The sequence below is a fragment of the Rousettus aegyptiacus genome, unplaced genomic scaffold (assembly GCF_014176215.1).
Source record: "Rousettus aegyptiacus isolate mRouAeg1 unplaced genomic scaffold, mRouAeg1.p scaffold_m13_p_3, whole genome shotgun sequence".
NCBI lineage: Eukaryota > Metazoa > Chordata > Mammalia > Chiroptera > Pteropodidae > Rousettus > Rousettus aegyptiacus.
The window spans coordinates 15,182,215-15,203,544 of NW_023416306.1; the positions used below are offsets into that span (position 1 = coordinate 15,182,215).

The window sequence follows — 21,330 nt, forward strand, 5'->3', positions numbered from 1 at the left end:
TCCCTTGCACTGCTCGTACCATAGCACTTTTCACCTGATTCCTTACCTATTTCCCCTTTTAGTCTGTGTGCTCATGAGTCCAGGGATAAGGACTCTATTCTCCATTCCATGGTAACTGATACCCAGTAAATATTCGCTGAATGAACCGATGAGAAATGGATGGGCAGATGAATAGAGACATAATGACAGTGAGCTGCTATTCACTGTTCCTAATTTGCCTTATGCCTCATTTACTCTAAGACAGAAAAAAAGGCTTAGTTCTGTCAACTCTTTATTTCTTAGAGAAATTTGAAGATTCCATGCAAACCCAAGCAGCATGGTGCCCAGTACAGAGGAGCCAGGTTAACAGTTAAGTTGAGAAACAGAAGCTTCCCCTGTTCTATTCCCTAGTTAGACCCATAAAGGACTGGGTAGGTAACGCGTGTTGCTGGGCTCCAATACTGGGTCACAGGAACTGCCTGGAGACCAGAGGTCTGTGAGTTATAAGCCTGTCTCCTACTTGCTGTATCTTGAACTTTAGACAGCGTGGATGCATGTCTGAGCTCTAAAATTCTGCCTTTGCATTATTACAGCAGGAGGTGTTGTGGTATTGTGGTCAAGAAGGTAGGATTTGGAATTAGACCTAGATTTTAGACCTGGCTCTGCCATTACCAGATGTAGGAGATTGGATGAGTAAATTTTCTGAGCCACAGTTTTTCTCTGAGCTTCATCTGCCTCATAGATATTTGTAAGGTACTTAAAGCAGAGTGAGTATTCACAGTAAATGGTTATTATTAATTATTATTATTATTATCATCGTGATTATTGTCCACACACTACACAGTTCACTAGGGTATCCAATACCACACTGGGTATTAATTGTTGTAGACAATCTCTGCTGAGTCCCTTTTCCTAAAAAAAAGTGAATGAGTAACCTGTCACCTAAGAATAATTTCTATCCACATAGAATTGCTTAATGAGTTTTCCCTTCATTTTACAGATAAGAAAATTGAAGTCTAAATAAGAGATGCAATGTGTTTTAATGTCACACGGCAATTTAGCAGCAGAGTCCATGTGGGTCCCCTTTTCCTCTGCTTATGTTAGCTCCCATTCAATGAAAGGGTTTTCACTTTAGGGAGACATTCCACATTTCTTCCTTGTCCTGGCAAAAAGTAAACAGTCTACTGGGATTGTCCATTGGGTAAGCACAGAAGCGTCTCCCTTCATCAATGTCATACCTTGGGAAACTATCTCTAGTATAGATAACAGAAAGAATAAATATTTTTGCTAAGAGGAAAAAAATGAAGACAAAGGTCAAAGGAGATCATGTAATGGGTTGAGTTGGGGAGGGGAAAAAAGCATTTTTTTCCTCTCTCCTCTTTTTCTCCAAAACAGTCTTTATATAGAACTTGCATAAGAGCCAATTTATTTGATATGGAAAAAATGTGAAAGCAGCAAAATACACATACACACACACAGAGGTATTTGTGTTGGAGCTCAGAACTTGAATTACTAAGAGATAAAGGAGCTGAAATGGCAGGTCGACTTGGAATGATGTTTTACTTTGTTCAGAGTCTCAGAGAACATTCAGGTCAGGAAGCCCAGCCCAGCCCAAGTCTCTGCTGAATTACTTGGGACTCAGGAAAGACAAAGAGGATGGCCAGTGAATGCCTCAGTTTAGCCCTCACGCTTGTCACATAGTAAGGACTAAAGAAATATTTGTTGAGCGGAACGAAAGAATAAATGGTACACAAGAGCATGGACCTGTGGTGGTTTTGGAAACCAATTGGCACAGGACTAGGGATTTTTACTGAGCAGTTGAGGTCTTCAGTACTAAAGTGTGAGTGCCTACAGGGAAGGGATTGGGTCTGAGTCATCCCTCTAATCTCTACCTCCCAGTACAGACTCTGGCACATAGAATGTTCTCAAGGCATATTTATAAACTGAACGAGTGGCTGTATGAGTGAAAGAGACCCCGCAGATTCCTGGGCCCTAGAGATCATTTAGAGAACTGGCTATTTATCTTTAACTAGCATCAGAGTCATCTGGAAGGGTCCTGTACTCAGAGTCTCTGATTCAGTTGTCTGATCTGGGGCCTAAGGACCTGGCCTTTCCGTATACTTGGCTGATGTTGATGCTGATGGTCAGGGGCCATGCTCTGAGAGCCTGGTTTAATGCAATGGTCCTTAAATTTGGCTGCACATTATCAATACCTGGCGAGATTTTAAAAGTCTGATGGTCAGGCCTGATCCTTAACAATTACATTAACACCTGGGAGGCGAGGGAAGGGCTGAGAAGAGCTGAGAAGGTATGCAAGTGAGATGCAGGCAATTTACAAATGTCCTGTTTTCATGTTGTGCAAGTAGAGTTTGAGAACTTCTAGTCTAGCACAACCTCCCCCTTGCAGGGGAGGTCTCTGAAGACCAGACAGGTAAGTGACTCACCTCAGATCATAGAGCAAGTTAACAACTTAACTGAAACAGAATTCAGGTGCTTTGACTTCTTTAGTTTAATTTCCACCATTCCACACTCATCAACCCATGTCAGCTCTAACAGGCTCATAACTTGAGGCGAAAAATGAAGGCTGTGTTTAAACGGAGGTTTTAAGACCTCTATTATTTATTATTGCCATTGTTTTATAAAGAAATTTTCAGTGGATGCATATTTATAGAACTTTACTTCTCTAGACAAGTTAGGAGATGGAAGAGACAGAGTTATGGAGGATTTTCAAGACAGGACGATTCTTTAAATTTTAAGTACATTTTCAAACACAAACCAAGAGCTCCCTCTGAGTTCTTAAACAGATGTTCTTCATCTCCGAGTCAATGAATGGGCAAGGGTTTGCTTGTGATGTGCACATTAATTGCTGGCATGTAAAAGGAAGTGCCGGTAAAGTGTTTGAAAGTGGTTCTGTCTCTTAAAAAGATTAAAAGTTTCCTCCAGAACTTGGTTTCTATTAATGATTGGCTTAGTAAATATTTTCAAGTAGACAGAGCAGAGATTGTGTCTTATATCATTTTAGAATCAAAGAAAGAGCCACAAAAGGCCCGTAGAAACCATTGACTTTAATACTGTCATCACACAGAAGAGGAAATTGAGGCTCAAAGAGACTGACTAATTTATCTAACATTAGTAAGTGGACTGGCTGGAACTAGACATAAGGCGTCTGACTCCTGAACTGTTGTTCTTTCCAATACTCAGAGTATTCCCTACCAAAGTTCACTATACATAGTACTGTTCAACAAATGTTTGTTGATTGACTTCACAGATTCTTGGTACCTAAAGTAGGTGGCTAAGGCTCCCTCATTTGTTAGGTTAAAGCAGAATTTGGAATCACATTTTTAACTCAATGCTAGTTAAGTGCCCTGGCTTAGGAGTCAAGATGGAATCCCAATCCTGATCTCCTTAGTTCCTGTGAGATCTTGGACACATGACTTCATATCTTTAAGCTGCAGTTTTCTTTGTAAAACAAGGATAATAGGGCTGTGGATGTAGAGAAGGTGAAATGAGTAAAGGACGCAAAGACTTTAGCTCATCGTCTAGCAAACAGGAAAAACACTAATGATATCATTTGAATGTGGCTTCTCTCATAACAGCGACCGGTGCTCCTATGAGAATCTAATGCCTGACGATCTGAGGTGGAGCTGAGGTGGTGATGCCAGCGCTGGGGAGCGGCTGCAAATACACGTGAAGCTTCACTTGTTCGCCTGCTGCTCACCTCCTGCTGTGTGGCCCAGTTCCTAACAGGCCATGGACCAGCACTGGTTTGTGGCCTGGGGACAGGGGACCCTATTCATACAACCTAAATGCTAAGGATGTTTGAGGAGGGGTAATAGAGAGGTGGCTTGAGAAATAAATATTAAGGACAAACACTGTGTCATGTTTAAAAGCAGAGTACCCAAAAGAATCATGGAGAGCTAGAGCTCCGAGGACCCGCAAAGATCCAGTGAGTTTGAACGTGTGTTCCACTTTAGAAAAGAAAACAAAACAAGGACTGTAACTGGTGTAATTCACCTTCCAGCAAATTCTCATGCAAATATCCAGGAACATGGCCAATTCCCAGCCAACCCGCTATGATTTCACCTTCTTTTTATCTACTGAAAAAGCAATCTGAATGGATGAATCTTCTTCAATTTAATAAAAAAAGAAATCATTAGCAAACTTCAATTTTTCTACTTTCATTAGTAATAAATGACTTCCTCATTGCTAATCTCATCCAACTATTGGGAACACTAAGTTTCAGAAAAGTTGGGAAACTTAAGAGTCACACATTAGAGGTGTCACCAGAATCTAAGCCTCCTGGTTCCTTGTCCATTGCTCTTCTCGCAAAATCAACTCTGCCTTTTTAAGACAATTCTATACCCAAAGCCAAGCTATAAAGCCCCAGAAGTGACTCTGGCTGTGATGAACCTTTCTCCAGTCCAGGTCCCTCTGATTCTCCTTTTATCCCTCCATAGCCCACCTACTTGGTCCTCTCTCTATCCAGAAAGTGCACTTACATGTCTGTGAATCTTCTATTGAGATGTAGGATGGAAGCCACATCCACTGGGAGAGGAGGGTCCCGGACCACCTTGTACTGTAGGGGCTTACACTCTAGGCAGAGCGGGCTGTCTGCAACGGAGGTCATCATGACGGCATCAATCTCCAGGTGCTCATCCAATGTGTAGATCTGAATGCCATACACCACCTCGACCACATTCCAGAGTTTGACGGTCACTGGGACATCACAGAAGACATTCTGAGGGCCCAGAGAAATGTTCTTCCCGCTGGTAGTCAACAATTTGATGTCATTGACAGCCCCGCTAGAGTCCCAGTCAATGGAGACAAAGGTCACCCAGATCGTCAGAGATTCAGGGACCAAAGGGTAGCGGAATTCCAGTTCAAGGTAGCAGCCTTGTGGCTCAGGGCAGGCTGGAGGGACTGTGTGTGGGTTGACAGCTGAATTTGGGCTCCACGTGCGGACACTGGATTTACAGGGCTGTTCAACATCTGGATGACCTATGCAGAAGAGATGAGGATATGAGTTCCTGAAAGACCTATCTGGTCCTCAGAGTTACCTGCAGACCTTAGGAGAGGGTTTCCTTACCGGAACTCAGAAGGAGGAGAAAAAGAAAGTGCAAACTCTCAGTGTTTTGGTGAATCTGCTATATGCACAGTAACCAGCTCATCCCCACCACTGTAACACAGATCTTGAATGAATTACCAGACATTGGGTCAAAACTATATTCAAGTTAGTGTCTTACTGTTGAGTTAATGTCCAGACTTTCTTTCCTCATCTTCCACTTGTAGGCTTTGTGACTAGGATGTAAAGAAGAAAGAGTCTCATATTTGTCAAACACTTACTGTGTCCCATAAACTTGTTTAACTTTTGCAAGAATTCATTTCTGAAGTGAAGAAATGTGGAGTGAAATGACCAAAGTCCCATATCTTGAAGTGCAAAGGTCACCATTAGACCCCAGTTTTGTTTCTTCCAGAAGTTCGTACTCTTTGTTTTCACTACTGAATGCCACTAAAATAAACTAGAATCCCTGCGGTATCGCCTTTGCTGCAGCAGGCTTAATGACAGAAGGGCTAGAAACCCTCAGTAAAGAGGTGGTGAGAAAGGATAGCATCTGCCTCTTGGACTGAGGATTCTGGGAGGAAACTGTCTAGAGCAATGAATGACAGAGCTGGAAGGCAGCCTTGGACCCATCTTATCTCTCCTCCTCCCTTTCTCTACATGAGGTCATTCCATACCATTGAACTTCTTCATGCTCTATCCAGTCTGACTCAGGAAGGGATGGGTTGCGTGAAGAAAGGGGAAAAGGAAGGAGGGATTCTTCTGTTCTTTCCTCAAGGAGACAATGCCTCATCCCCACTGATCTCAGACTTCGGCAACTTCTGAATTTTTCTCTACTGAGATCATTAGTCCTAGACCCTCAGAGAGCTCTCCTTTGCACTGCTGAGAATAGTAATCAGCACTCATTGTAGTGACTGCTTATAACTTGTTTAAAGGAGTCTAGCAAGATATATAGATCTGGAGAGGGTAGGATGGAGGGTCTCAAGTCATCCTATTTGACACAATTTTTTTTTTCCTTTAGCATCAGTGGTTGGTGGAGGGTGAGGACGCTTGATATTTCAAAAGCAAAGGGGAAAATCAATCTTTGAAAAGCCTTCATGGTGCTGTTATAGCATATCAGGAATCACCATACCACAATATAAAAACTAGAAAGTCATTCTGGGTGGAAAAGCTATTCCAGTGAAGGCAGTTCATGTCTCCAATCTCCTTGTCTCTGTCCAGTCAAGGGAGAAGAGAGAAAATACCAAGTGGAGATGGAGAGAAGGTAAAAGGAAGAAAGAGGGGACAAAGAAAATTCACAAAGATCTTTTTAGATATAACACATCAGAACAAGGAGAGATGGACATAGCTATGAGATTCCCTCCACTTATAGGAAATGCTAGCTAGAAGCAACCCATAATTTAAGTCAAAGGCACAAATAAGACTCCCCATCCAGGCTGAAGTCTTTCTTGCCATCTACTCTCACGCTACTGAGCTCCTCATTCTCTTGACTTTGTGGGTCGTTGGCACACATATACCACTTAGTCATTTAAGCTTTTTTGAGCACAGCATTTTAATACACACAAAGTACATTCCATACAGCCATTAATTCATTCATCTGATTGTCACACAAATCCTGCAAGATCTTTATCATTTTTGTCTCTATTTTATAGCTCTGATTCACACAATATCATATAGCTTTGCTTAATACAGTGGCTGGTCCAAAGACAGTGAACATAGTGGATGCTCAGTAAATATGTGTTAAAAAAAGAATCTTCCATCTTGTTAACATAAAGTTAAACAGGAAGTTAAGGCTCCATGGGAGATAGTAGCCTGTCGAGTTACGGTGAGTGCCAGGTAAATATTCCATCCCCTCCATGGACTTTCTTCTGGAACTGGCAAGGTATAGAGCAATCTTTCTCCCTTCCTTGGAGAAAACGACTGTCAGTGGTGGAAAGCCACAGGAGAGCAAAGATGACAAATCCGTTTGGCTCCTGCTTTCTCTCTGGTTTCTTGTTAATTGACAGAGGAACCAAATGCTTTCCAAAGGACAGGAAGGTAAGTCTGGTCATTATGCTTAAGTAAATAAACATAAAAAGAAATCTTAGCAAGGTTTGTGCTTGTCTAGTTATCAGAGACACACTTTTAGGTGTAAAGAAGAGCCTCAAGTGTCACCGGTCCAACCCATCACTAAAGCAGCAGTCTCTGTAATGGTCCCAGTAACACCAGGCTTCGTGAGTGGACCGTCCTCTATGTGCTCCATGCCAAGCACATCGCAGGCCTCAGGTCCTTTCATCCTGGCAATAAGTTTATAATGCAGGTCTTAGGGAACTCGTTTTAAAGAAGAGGACACTGAGACTCAGACGATTCAGTAATTCCCTGATAGGGAGCAGAATATCACGTGATACTGCTGGTCTAAGTAGCAGGCTGAGCGGTGAAGCCATGAAAGTTGGGCAAAAACATCAGCTGTACAGCTTCTCGCCATGTCACCTACTGTAATGTTACCTCGCAGGGTTGCTGTGACACTCAAATGGAGTAAAATAGTTAATAGATGCTCACATATATCTTAGCTCTGTTCTGAAAAGTAAGGAGGAATTAACAAGGAAAAACCTGGGAAGAGGAGGCATTCCAAACAAAAACAACAGTTGACAGAGAACATGAGTTCACATAACTGGTTTGGAAAGCAATGTGAGAGCAGCGAGTGATAAAGCTGGCAAACTCAGTAGAACCACCACTGCGAAGGGGCTTGTACGTCACTTTAAGGGACCTGAACTTTATATTGAGACAGATGGGGAGCTATTGAAGGGTTTTCATCAAACAAGTGAAAGTTGTCTTTTAGGGAAAAAAATAAAAAAAAAAAACATTGTTTAAGAGACACACATACTATCCACCCATCCAACCATTCAAGGAGTAATTATTGAGCGCCTGTTTTGTGTCCAGGGTTGGGCTAGTCACTTAGAAAACAAGTTTCTAAATACATAATCTGCGTCCTCATGGAACTTCCAGTCTAATGAAAGTCATTTAGGAGGCTGCTGTACTAATGCACAGCTGTGGCTGGGAGAGAGGGGATATCGCAGGAGACGAGAAAAAAATCAGAGTCCCTAAGGAGAAAAATGGACATAGCTGGGAAATTAATGGAATGTGTGCTTGTGAGGCAGGGAGAAAGGCTGAGAAAAGAAAAGAGAGGAATGAAACAGTAAGGAAGGGAGGGAGAGAGAAAGACAAGTGCCAAGGCACTGTTACTTCATTATTAATAGGTATTTATATATATATATGATGACTAAATAAAAAGTTACATGTTTATATAAGCTGTCCACTGGCAATGAGGCCATATAGGTATGTAAAATATATTTATATATACTTAGGTTGATTTAAATTTACATTTATGAAGATCTATACAGACATCTATTATAGGTCTATGTATATATACACTGCAGCTGTTGACACAAAAATAGTCATAAAAACTTGGTGCCAAGTTCTTTCCAGATGAATACTTCAGCACACCTGAAATACTCTAGGCATTAAAAGAGGGGGAAAGACTCACGAATTAAAAAAAAATAATAATGGAAACAGTGCCATGTGTTAATCTCTCATGAAAAATCCAACACTTATCATGCATTATATACTTACATAAGTGATCTTAATTGGGATTTGAGTCATTCAGAGCTTGCTATCTAATTACTGGGCTACAAATGTAGCATGGTATTGAATGCCTCAGGGGAAAAAAAATCTATGAAATATAGTTTTTGCTAAAAAGGTAGGAAATGGGGTTTCTTTTGATCACAACCACTTTCTGCGGACAAAGGCGAGACTTTCTGTGACTGTATTTACCTGAAGCTCATGGAATAGAGTTAATAAAACAATGACTATTCAATAAATATATTAAATGAAGAATCTTCAATTTCTTGATATGGAGATAATAAAGAAGTTAAGACTCCATGGAACATTAGAGCTGGAAAGGACATTCATTCTGTGGATAAGATGCTATCTTCAGAGAAGCTAAGTGATTCATTCACGGGCATAGAGTATACCCGATGGCCAGAACCAAAATCTAGTCCTCTTCCCTGCCACCCCCCTCAACATGCTCTCTCCCCAACCCCAAAGATACGTCTGGCATCGCTCATGGATTTGGGAGTTTTATGTTAGTTTGGGAAGTCCAAAACCTTAAACACACAAAGATAAATAGGATGAAAATGAGTTGAGAAATAAATTACAGAGTTTGGCTCATGGAAAAGTTTATTTCTTCAAGGATATTAAAAAGGGTCTGAGCCAAACAGATCACAGAGCCTGTAATAGGATGCTCTAAAAAAAGAACAGTGTCTTTTCCTGGCCTGCATGTACTAAATTTACATATCCTGAAGGAAAACCCAGGGCTGCTGGGGTCCCTCAGAGGCCTAAGTCAGCAGAGGGAACCAGGGGCTCAGCACTTCCAGTTGAACTTGTCTCTGCATATCATGTCTTATGAGGGTCAGGGACAAACCAGCAACAGACTTAACCAATTGACAGTGGAGTTGGATGGAGATGTGAGGAGATGTCTGGAAATTATTTCATTCACACAAATGGTAGGAAAAAAAAGAAAAAAAAAAAAAAACAAGACGACTTTAGCCAGAGAAGTCTCAGGAGAGAGTCCTGCTGATTCTGCCTTCCAAATATCTCTGTGTCATTGATGTCTCCCTATCCTCACTGCCACCGACCTCACCCAGGCCACCGCACCTCTCCTGCAATGCTGCAATAGGCATGTAGCCGTTCCCTTTCCTCCCTCCCTCTCTTCTCCACAAAGTGACCCGAGCCATCTTTATGACACGTACATCTCGCCATATCCCAGACCCTTGCCAAGGCCCGTGACGTGTCCTCGCCACCCCGAGTGAAGCCACACCATTCCTCGTCTGGCCATTCTACATCTCACCCGGTCCAGCCTCTCCCCACTCCGCACCTTGCTCTTTACACTCCAGATCCACTCAAGCTCTTCCGGCATTTGGGAATAGCTTTTGTTTACGTGGGTCATGTCTATTAGTAGTTACCGTATCGTAAACTAAAACCGAGAAACGTCAAAACACAAGAACACAGAAGGATGTGATCTATATGCTACCAGAGTAATAATAACATCGCATTCCATGTAACTGCTGGAAAGCCCTACTGCTCTCAGGAGGGAGTCAGAGTGAAAAGGGTGAACGATGTCATGGTATGATTATGAAAATAATTTTAGATTTTGCGGATACCCTAAAATGTCTCAAGGAACCAACTTCATAAGCCTCCAGGATCACACTGGGAAAAACCACTGATCTACACATTCCAAATCTCTTTCACATTCTCAAATGCCCCTTACTGGCTGACGTGGTGACATTGCCCAGGAAGCCTGCGTCTCCAGTTCTGGGTGAAGCCTCTTTCCTCCTGGTGCCCCAGTGCTCGGTACTTCTATTAGCACGTGCTTCAACACACCGGACGGTGATGGCTCACTTACTTCTCTGACTCCCCTGTTACGTCAGCTCGGCCTCGCCCATGGCCTCAACACAGTGCCCACGCACAGCTCCTGTGACAGCCATAGATGAGACTGGTTCACACTCTGCAGGCACACAAAGCCTTGTCCGGTAAGAGATGCACGCTCTCTTTTCTGAGAACGCAGCATGGGTTAGGTTTGGGTGGGAAAGTCACGACTGCAGATTTGAGGAAGAACTTTCTAACAAATGGAGCTAGAAAAAGAAGGCCGCGGAAGTGCGTGAGCTGGTGTCGGGAGAGCCTCCGTGAGGGCGGGCACCAGGGGATCCCTGCGCTGGGTGGGAACTGGGGCGAATGACCCTAAGCAGCCCTTTCAAGTCTGACTTCCTGTGATTCTGTGAGGCCGAACTGAGGGTTTCTCCCAGACTTCCCTCTTGCTTTGCATTCCAGATGGGCTTGTTTATAAGAGTTCCCGAGATTGACTCTCATTTTTATTTTAAGCTACTTTAGAAGATAAAGTATAGTGTTGTCATTTTTCTCCTTCACTTTCCTCTCTGATCTCTCTGCTTTGCTTTATTCTATCTTGGCCTTTTTCTTTTCAATCTTCTAAAAATATAGAGGAAAACGGAGGAGTTCTCACTGAACCTCAATGAGGAATCGGATCCTGCTCCCTCTGACGGACTGGTGACCCCACCCAGGGACTATTGGCCTGAACTGACCTGCATAGGAGCAAGAGAGACATGGCTGGGGGTGGGGTGTGTGGAGGGGGAGATGTCCTTAGTGTAAGTGTCTATGAGGGTAAGGGAGGGAAAGACAGAAGACTGAGAAGAAAATGCAGGGTCTCTCTCTCTCTGCCAGCCTGCCTTCAGGGCTGAGCCTTGAAACAAGAGACATTGCAGAAGGAAAATGAAAAGGCATTAATTAGCCCACGAGATTCTCAAAGTTCCGAGCAGCCTTGCTTCAGGGACACAGTGCAACAAAACGCTGGGCAAAAGGCGCTCTCTTCATTTCTATAGAAAACCAAGCGGATCTGGCCACGATTGGTGCTGTGAGGGAGCGCAGAGCGCGGCAGCCCCTGGAGGCCCGGGAGGCCCAGGAGCCCTCCACGCACTCACCCCAGGGCACAGAAGAGTCTGGTCATGGGCAGAAAACACACCAGTGGTGACCACGAGCAGCTTACCTCAAAGGTCTGCCTTCAGTGGATCCCCAAAAGAAGGGCACATGGCAGAAACTGAGAGGAAAAGTTAGGACACATGCGAGAATGCCTGGGTGTTCCCAGAATAACTGAAGGAGAATCAAAGACTTCTGAGGTCTCGAAGGCCCTAACTATGTATATTGATACTAGGGTGATCTTGTTTGTACCTACAGCTCTCAGAGTCTGGAGGAATATATAAACACACACACACACACACACACACACACACACACACACCATGTCTTTATCAGGTGTGTGCCCTTGGGCACTTATTTAATATCTCAATGTTTCCTTGTATAAAAAGTGGGATGAAGTATCTAGGACAATGCAGATGCTCAAAAAAGACATGTGCTGAATGAATACAGGATGTTTTCACTCTTGAGGTTCGGCGAATGGTACAAAGCTCCAGTTATAAGGTGAGTAAGTTCTGAGGTTCTAATATGCAGCATGGTGACTATAGTTAACAATCCTGCATCCTTGCTAAGAGTAGCTGCTCAATGCTCTCGCCCGCCCGCCCCCCAAGTGGTAATTACTTGAGGAGATGGCTGTGTTAACTAACCTTATTGTGGTAATTACTTTGTAACATATACATGTAGCAAATCATCGTGTTGTATACCTTAAGTTTATACGATGTTATATGTCAATAATAGCTCAATAAAGCTGAGGAAAACAGGAGGAAAATTTAAAAATTTAAAACATGCTGGCCTTGTAGGGCGATCTTAAGATCAAGTGAGATGGTATGTGGAAAAGACTACTGAAATCATAAAACTCCAGATGCATTGATAAAGTTGTTCTTTGCACATCTAACATGCAAATGAGCTTCCGGGCTGGCTTACCTTCTGCTTCGCGGGGACTCCAGTGTCCCGAGGGGCCACAGGGCATTGGGGAGGAGGCGTTGAAGGCGTACTGCACCAGGAATCTCCCTTCCAGGCAAAGGTCACATGCTGATCCCAATTCTCTAGGAGGCCAAGGAAAGAAGAGAAATGCACCGACTTAGGAACAGTTGAATGAGCTTCTGAGTCAGTTAAGCCAAAAGCAATAGGTCAGAGAACACACCTGTAGTATGTTATTGCCTTTCCTCCCTATCCATACCAAAGCTTCCAGAATATGACCATAACCGACATCTCTCTCCATTGCCCAGCGAGGACCTTGTTTGGGTCTAAGTGGCTTCTGTTCTGATGGGGGATACACTCCTTTAACTTCAAGCAACTCAGAATCAACAGGCCAAAGTCTCACTTACTACTGGCAAAATCTTAATTTTATCAGCCATTCAAAGCTCCACTGAGAATTTTATCTGTGGTTGTGAAAAAAAATCTCTTGCCCCATTTGACCTCAAATTTTATTCTTTAATTAATATTTACCAGGTAGTTCCCATGTGCCAGGCACCATCCTGTGTCCTAAGTATTAAATAGGAAGAAGGCACGGTTTCGTTCCTTCATCTGGAAATGAGCGGGCTGAACTAGATGATGCTTAAAGAACCTTCCAGCCCTGACAGTATGAGGATGAATAGGTCACTCCTCGATTTAACAGTCAAAAGCAGTTTCCTTACCAGGCCATCTAATTCCTTTAAGTGGCTTTCCAAGGGCCGAGCCAACCCCTTAAAGGGACCAGCTTCAGAAGTGGAATATCGCGGTAGCTTCCCCGCCATCTGGTGTCTTTTGTATTCGGATTCCGCCTCCCTTTAGCCAGAAAAGGCTCTGGGATGCCACTTGTTCTCCATACTTGGCATACGTTTAGGAAGAGCAGTTACCAGGACGAAAGGGGGATGAGCTCTCTCCTTACTAGTATGGACCCTAAACTCTGCAAATCTTACTGACCTCTGCAGAGGAACTGGAAAGGGGAGAAAGACATCAAGAAATGTGCCCGCCCAAACCATTATTTTTCAAAATGCAATGATCCTGCCAATATTTCTTTCCTCACTCCTAGAAGGAGCTCCATCCTATGGCTACCTGCAAGGACATTATGGAAAGGCTTGTGATAGGCTTTCTCTTCAGAAGGAAGTCCTACAGCTCCTGGGCTCAAATGGTAAGAAAGAGCGTGCTTGTGAGAGCATCACAGTCTTCAGATGCTCTCCATTCCTCCTCCATGCAGCTGCCAGAGAGCTCATCCCCAAACCGAAATCTGAGCAAGTGATGCCCCTGCTTATCTGCTTATATGGTGGTCAACATGTGTACTTGGATGGATGGATGGATAAATACTAGTCACTCGGACATGTTGTTAAGGCTCCTAACTAACCTAGTCTAGACCCTCAAATTGCAGATTTTACATCCTCACCTCTATTAGTATAAATATGAAGGTAGAAATATATAGGTAGAAATTTTACAAGCACACTAGTATTCGGTGATAGCAGAATGACTGAATAACCTAAGGTTAATCTGCTCAATGGAATGGTAAACAGTTATTACAAAAAAAAATGTGTAAATTACAATGTTAAGTGAAAAAGTCATATTCAAAACTGAATCTATAGCAGCATCTCAGTGCTGTTCCAATAACTTTAATGTGATAAAATACTACTGGCAGTACTTTCCGGGTAGTGGAATATAGGATGATCCTCCACCCCTATTTTTATTCCTCCTGCTTTTCTGAATTTTCTCTATATTTTGAATATGTATGAGTTACTCCTGGACTAGCAATAATAACAATTATACAAATATATTTACAGGCAAAGAATGAAGAATGAAGAGAGGGACTTCCTCAGTATCACTCTGGAGGCCCGAGTTCTATTACAGTCGCCATAATCCATGCATAAGTGGTTCTGAGTGACACGGATGGCTTCATGGTGACAATGAGATTACAAATGTCCTGAGATGAAATCAGGAACCACATGATATTAATTGTCATTGAGTCTTTCTAACATTTAGATGCTTATTTTAAAAAGTTACACACATAGAGTCATCTGTACTTCCTTGAGTTCTTGACACATCCTAGGTTCTCAATAAATACTTTGATGAGTATTTGTCCACCTGACCGAAAAATGTGTCTTGTTTGCACAGAGTTCCACAAAGTGTATCCCCCCATATTCAATCATTGATTCGCATGTTCATTCGTTGTTTCATCTACTCATTCAATAGGAAGTCACCGAACAGCTTCTGGTTGTTGGTGCTGTATAAGTAGTAGGCATTGATCATCTAAGAGTGAGTATATTGGATGTGATGGTCCCATTTTACAGACTAGGAAATTGTGGTTCACAAGTACAAAGTAATCATCCTGAGGCTATTGCTTGGAAAGTCATAGAGTCAGTCTGGGTTTTACCCAAATCAGGCACTCTCCTACATATCCAGGTAGTGTATAATATGCGTTTCTTACTTTTGGCATTTATCTGATAATTAGGGGTACCTATATCTACACTGTCAGACACACACACACACACACACACACACACACACACGCACGCATGCACACACTCTGAAAGCATAGAAATACAGGATACCAATGCTGAAAGAGACACTGTTTCATTACCAGTATCATGAGAGTCAGTGCTTAACTCCAAGTCTATGCTGTCCAATATGACGGCCACCAGTCACATGTGGCTATTTTAATTAAATAAATGTAGAAACCTATTTACTTAGTTACACTCATCACATTTCAAGTGCTCCACAGCCATAACTGGTTAATAGCTACCATGGAGGGCAGTACAGATAGTGAATATTTCCATTATTGCAGTAAGTCCTGTTAGACAGGGATTGTTCTAGGCATCCGCCATATATAATGAATTAATTTCTCTCCCATGCATCTAGAATGGTGCTAGTTATGTACCTGCCTTAGGAGAATTAAGAAAATAGTTACTCAAGCCAGTTCCTGTTTTCTGAGATTTAGGACAGGAACCTCGGTTGAGAAAGGCTAGAACCCTTTGGTTTACAGGCCAGAACACAGGCTGAAGAAGAGGGCGTGGATGGGGTCACAAAGGCTTCGCACCCAGGTGTCTTGGTCCTCAGTCCAGCACTCTTTCCAATGCACCACAGTCGGTTGTGCAGATAGCTGAAACCATCCAGTCAACACATGTTTGCAAGACAGATAAAAATAAAGGAGTTAGAAAACCCGGGGGTGGCCTTGAATTATTTATTCAGTTGCCCATGTGTGAGGACACAGGCTGTGGGAGGATCTGAATATGTTTTTTTAAGGAAAACCCTTGTATTCTCTTAGACCACAGATGTGAGGAACAGCAGGAGGACATGAGGATGGCCAGGGGCGAGAGGTTGGCATTGATGGATGTGGTGGAAAACACCAGAGATTTTGCAGGGAAAGAACATTTTCAAGAAGCTGAACATCTCTGGAAATTTTTTGTACAAGATGGGAGCTAATATTTTTTGAGCATGGAGTGTGTGTGCTAGGCTTATCACAGATGTCGTCTTGTTGAATTCCCCACAGAAGCCAGGTGAAGTGAGCACCTTTTTATGGATGACTCAGAGGGTCATAGAGGGCCAGAGAGGTGAGATGGCTTGCCCAAAGTCCCAGAGACTGGGAGTGGTGAAGCCGAGAATAAAACACAGATGACCCGACATCAAAGCTTGTGTACATTGAACTAAGCCAATTCACAGGAGTATACACTCTGTATGTAAGAGAGAGTGATATACATAGTTCCATTCCTTCACGAAAAGTTATTGACTTGTAGGTTTTCCTTTAGCCATAGACTATGGTCTACGAAGCTGTTAACTCTAATTAGACATGTTTCTAAAATGTCAGGTTTAATTTAACATATGATAACTCCGTTATGAAACCTTAGACTGAACAGAATAGCTATTGTATGAACCTCAAGTACCAACTGACTATAGGTTATTAAAAACATATTGATTGAAGCTGAGGGCACTATGTAATAGAGACATATCTCATTACACAACAATTTACCCTCCAATAGGTTTCCAACAATCAGATGGTATTTATTTAATGGACAATAACTGCTTTATGAAATACAAATTGAATACATACACAGGAAGCTTCATTTACAAAACTTCCATTTTTAAGTGGAATCGAGGCCAAGTCTTGACCAAAAGTCCGATACTTCTCATTGCCACAGAAAAAATAAATAAATCTACGGGCTGCTGGAAAGCCTGTTCTGAAGTGTCACATGAGGTTTCCCAAACCTGGCTCTGCGTTCCCAGTGAGGGCAGCTGGGGCAGGGGCAGGGGGCTTTCTACAGAGGGCTGAGGGAATGCATTTCCTTTCCCGTGGTCACATTCCCCCAGCTGCCAAATGAAGGTTGTAGATTCAGGGACTGATGGTAGAATGGAAAATTAGAGTCCAAATTTAATGTGGTGCCATGAGCTAATATATTTTTACACACACACACACACATACACGCACGCACACACACACACGCACGCACCTCCTTCATAATTCAAGTTTTAGAAGAACATGATGAAAACACATGAGAGTCTGAGACCAGACACTGCAAAATGTGAGCTGGAGCCCAGCTCCTACCACCTTCTGTGGGCTCTTGGTCAAATTTCTCAGTGGAATGGGGAAGACGATCTTCCTTTTATAGAGTTACTGAAAAGATTAATGAGACTCTGTATATAAAGCATTTAGTACATAATCCGGCATAGAATAAACACTTGATAAGTGGTAGCAACCACAGTGACAGAGTAATATTAATGACTACCTGGTTATTTTCAACATCATCAATATTATATTATCATTATTGGATAAACGTCCCCAAAAAGGGCTGGGGAAGGGGCACTATACTAATCTGTCCTATATTATAGCTCAGTTCTAAAATAGACATCAACATCTTAGTCTGTTTTTCTGACCCTTTAAAATCTGGTCCCCTTAAAGCTTGAGATCCTCAAGAGACTGTTTGAATCAGGTCTCCATCTCAGGCCACTGCGGTATCATTAGACCTAATTTTCAGGGGAGGATAATAAGACTCAGGAAGGGAAAGTGACTTGCCCAAGGCCATACAGCTAGGAAATGACAGACAGCGATGCAGAACTGAGGTATTTTGTGTCTTAGTTTATCAGTCCCTGGTCTTCTAAAAATTCTACCTTTCATTCTATAAAGAAACACTGAGCACAGTCAAAGATTCTAATTATATATATTATATATACACATGGGCATTCGTGTATAATGTGTGAATATACACATATATATATATACATACATACATACACATCCCTTCATATAGAATGCGTCAATGAAGGTCTTTGCCAATTTCAGGTCTTGAGCTTATGAAGCCCACATTAGTACCTCTATCCCAGAAGTGCTGGCAATAGAAGTTTCCAGATTTTTAATAATAATAATAATAATAATAATAATAATAATAATAACAACAACAACAATGATAATACTAAAGCTATTCACTTAATGTTTTCTTACTTATTAATTTCTACTAGCCATCACTCACTTATTCCCTGATCCTCAAATTTATAACATGCCTATATGGACCAGTCCCTGTGCTAGGCAGTGGGGGCACCCTTTAAACCAAAGCAAAGACAGGGTACACAGCGACATCCCTCTCCAAGTTTTGCTTCCCTTCCAAGATTTCCTCTTCTTGGCAGGAAAGAGAGAAGGAGAATCGACACTTCACGGGCCACACTCACCTTTCAAAGAAGCGGCCGTCGATGGGGGGGAACCACTCCAGCATCACGGATTTGGTTGTGTGGCCCACAATCTGGGGGGCAATGGCGACAGGCGCCGGCTTCCTGGAGGGCTGCCAGTTCTGGTACACCAGGTCCAGGTAACAGTGCATCCTGGCGACTTGATTGGGCGTGAAGGAGTCAGTGCAGTCGTCATCTGCAAGTGGGCCAAGGCAGAGATAAGAACCTGGCTGCATGGGTGGGCATGCAAGAGAATCATGACGTCTCTTGGTGGCCAGAGAACCAGCACCTCGGCCCTTGCCAACTCAGAGCTGGCCTCTTCTAGTGCTCAGGAGTTAATGGTCTGTGAACAAATTAGTGTAGTCATCACTTCTGGAGACAGGTGAGAGGGAACAGGAGGAAGGGGAGGGTGGATGGAACTGAAAAAGTAGGTCTGAGACCGGAGCAGGAACGGCCCAGAGGTCATGGCTAAGGACGAGGACAAGACAAACTGTTTTCCATGAGCCCCAAGTCCACTGGTTGGTAAGTCGCACATTCCTTTATCTGTTCCCTCCCTCACCACTCAGTTACTATCTCTCATTCATTCATTCATTCATTCATTCACTTGTCTATTCATTCACTTATTCGTTTATGCACTCACTTGTTTCTTTATTCATTGCTTCACATTCATCTACCCACTCATTCATTAATTCTGCTATTTACTAATACAGTCATACTGTCCTTCAAACAAAGCTTCTAAGCCTCTATTACACATTTTCTGCTTTGTGCCAAGGGCCATGGAAAGGTAAAACTTAAAACGTTCCTGCCGTCGAGGAGCTACCAGTCTAGTTATAAAGTCATCAGTCTATTGTATAACAACAGTCAAGGTTGTTATAAGGCTGCTAAGGTCTGGGATGCTGAATACTGATGAGCAGAAAGAGACAACATGCTGGGGAAGGACAGTGAATCAGAGAGGCTTCTGAAGAAGGAGGTACTTGAGGTCAACCAGATTGCATGGCTAAGACTAAGAAAGAAAGCTGAGGGATTGAAGGAGACAGAGCTGCAAGACCGCAGAGGCATGGTGCCCTATGCTACGTGGACAGTCTAGAGAGTCACGGAGAGCTAAAGACAATCCAGGCCCCACATCCATGCTGGGAGTATGAGCACAGGCACAATTTCTGCACAATATTGACACTGGGGCACTAATCCTGTGCTCAGCACAAGCTGGGCATGGCGCACCTTGCTTTGGACACATTTCACTCCCCCACTATTTTTGGAATGAATACTGTGATTTTCTCCATTTTACAGAGGAGGAAATTGAGGCTGAGGGAGGTCGGGCAACTTTTTTAAGATCACGGAGCTAGGGATAACTCTGAGATTTGAACCCAGTTGGTCTTGACTCCAAGGCCAGGCTTCTAATCAATATGAGAACTTCTTTCTGAGACTTTGTATGGGTCAAGCATCCTACAGGTGCTTAATAAATAGGAGTTGAGCCTGAGTCTGAGGGGGCTGGAATATAATCTTTTAAATTTTTAGGTGTGATGACCTTCGATTCTATTCTCTTTTTAAAGATGTGGACTGAAGGCCATGACCCAAGTCTCGGCCCCCACAGAAGAAGCTTGCCTCCAGTCTCTTTTTTCAACAGCTTTATTCAGTGGCCCTGGGGGCAGAGCGAGGCACTACTTTGGCTTGGTTTCCAAAAACACCACTTCCCAGAAGCGTCGCCTGGTCAGGGTTTCCACAGCTGGACCCCAGACGGAGGAGCACGGGGCTCACCAGATCAGAAAATAAACCCACCACTGGGAATCCTACAGCATAAACTCACTTCCCTTTATCAAACAAACAGAAAATAAGTTTGGGCAGGTGGTGGACAGTTGGACGTGACCTTGAGAATCCAGCCTGGGAAAGGACAGGCGTGTGAAGAGGATATACACAGAAGCTGCCTCTAATCCCCTTAGTAATTTTTGACAATCTCCTTTCCAGCACGCTGGGTGAGTCTTTCATACATCTGAAGGAAGCAGAAGAGCCTGGTGCCCATTAGCAAGCTCTGTAAAAGAATGACTAACATAAAACCCCTCTCGAGCCCTGCTGCCCCTTGATACCAAATGTTCTATGGCTCCCCATCGCCTGGAGAATAGAGTTCAAATGTCTCAGTCTGAGAAAGGCCGAGTCATTGGGTAAATTTTGTTGTTGTTGCAATGAACTTTGAACTTCCTTCTGGAAGGCTTGAAAAAGCCACTGAATAGGCCAGAGGCAGGAGATGGGCATGATGGCTAAGGAAGCATGGTTATATAGATAGACTGGCGCATGAAGAATCTGGAGTCAAATGGGCAAGTGATTTCATGTCTTGAGTGCCTCAGTTCCTCATCTAGAAAGCGGAGATGATGATGATGATGATAAGAGAGCTTATTTCAGAGCATGGCTGAGGGTTAAGGAGAGTGGAGCACCAAAAATCATGATAAGTGCTCATTAATTAATTATAATTAAGTCTCACTTATTGGGAATAGTGCACACGCACACATGCGCATGTGTGTGTCTATGTGTGTGTGTGTGCACATGTGCATGCATGCATGCAAGTGGTTGGGAAACGGAAAGGAAAAAACAGAATATAAAATATTCATGTGATCTAGCATTATCACATTTAGGAATTCCATAGATAGATATTCATGAACAAATATGGAGAAATAAATGTATAGAGATTTTAAAAGCATCATTTATAATAGTAAAAATATTAGAATGAACATCTCTCTCTATTAATAAGGCAATGTCTGTGTACCTTAGGCACAGGCATAGAACAGAATACTAATCAATCACTGCCAAATAAAGGAAGTAACTTTAAAATTCAGGTCCCTTATGTATAAATTAGGGATATTTAAATCAATCCTTCTACATAGAGCTGTTGTGAGGATTCAATGAGCTGGCGCATACAAAGCATTTATCAAGATGAATGGAAAAGAAAAAACAGCATTTTTTTCTCTAGCCACCGATTTGTTTCTTCCCCACCCCCTCGAAGAAGTATATTTTCTTTTTATAATTTAAAAATTATCCATTTCCATTTTGTCAATTAAAAAAAAGAGTTTAAAAAGTGGATAGGTGAGAGAACCTGGTAGGGAGACAGACATGAATTTGAACTTGAGAGCTGAAGTCAAAAAATGGAGTCTGTCCCAGGG

At 42.7% G+C, this 21,330-nt stretch overlaps 1 protein-coding gene across 1 annotated transcript in view; it reads right to left on the reverse strand.

Moving 5' to 3' along the window:
* The window catches only part of PAPPA (pappalysin 1), a 221,432-nt gene that overhangs the window by 139,741 nt on the left and 60,361 nt on the right, over positions 1 to 21,330 (reverse strand). Inside the window, exons 5-7 of the mRNA XM_016152350.2 lie at positions 18,185 to 18,377; positions 12,485 to 12,606; positions 4,479 to 4,977 (exon numbers count right to left, since the gene is read on the reverse strand). Of these exons, the coding sequence (XP_016007836.2) occupies positions 4,479 to 4,977; positions 12,485 to 12,606; positions 18,185 to 18,377 (814 nt within the window). The remainder of the gene's footprint in view (positions 1 to 4,478; positions 4,978 to 12,484; positions 12,607 to 18,184; positions 18,378 to 21,330) is intronic.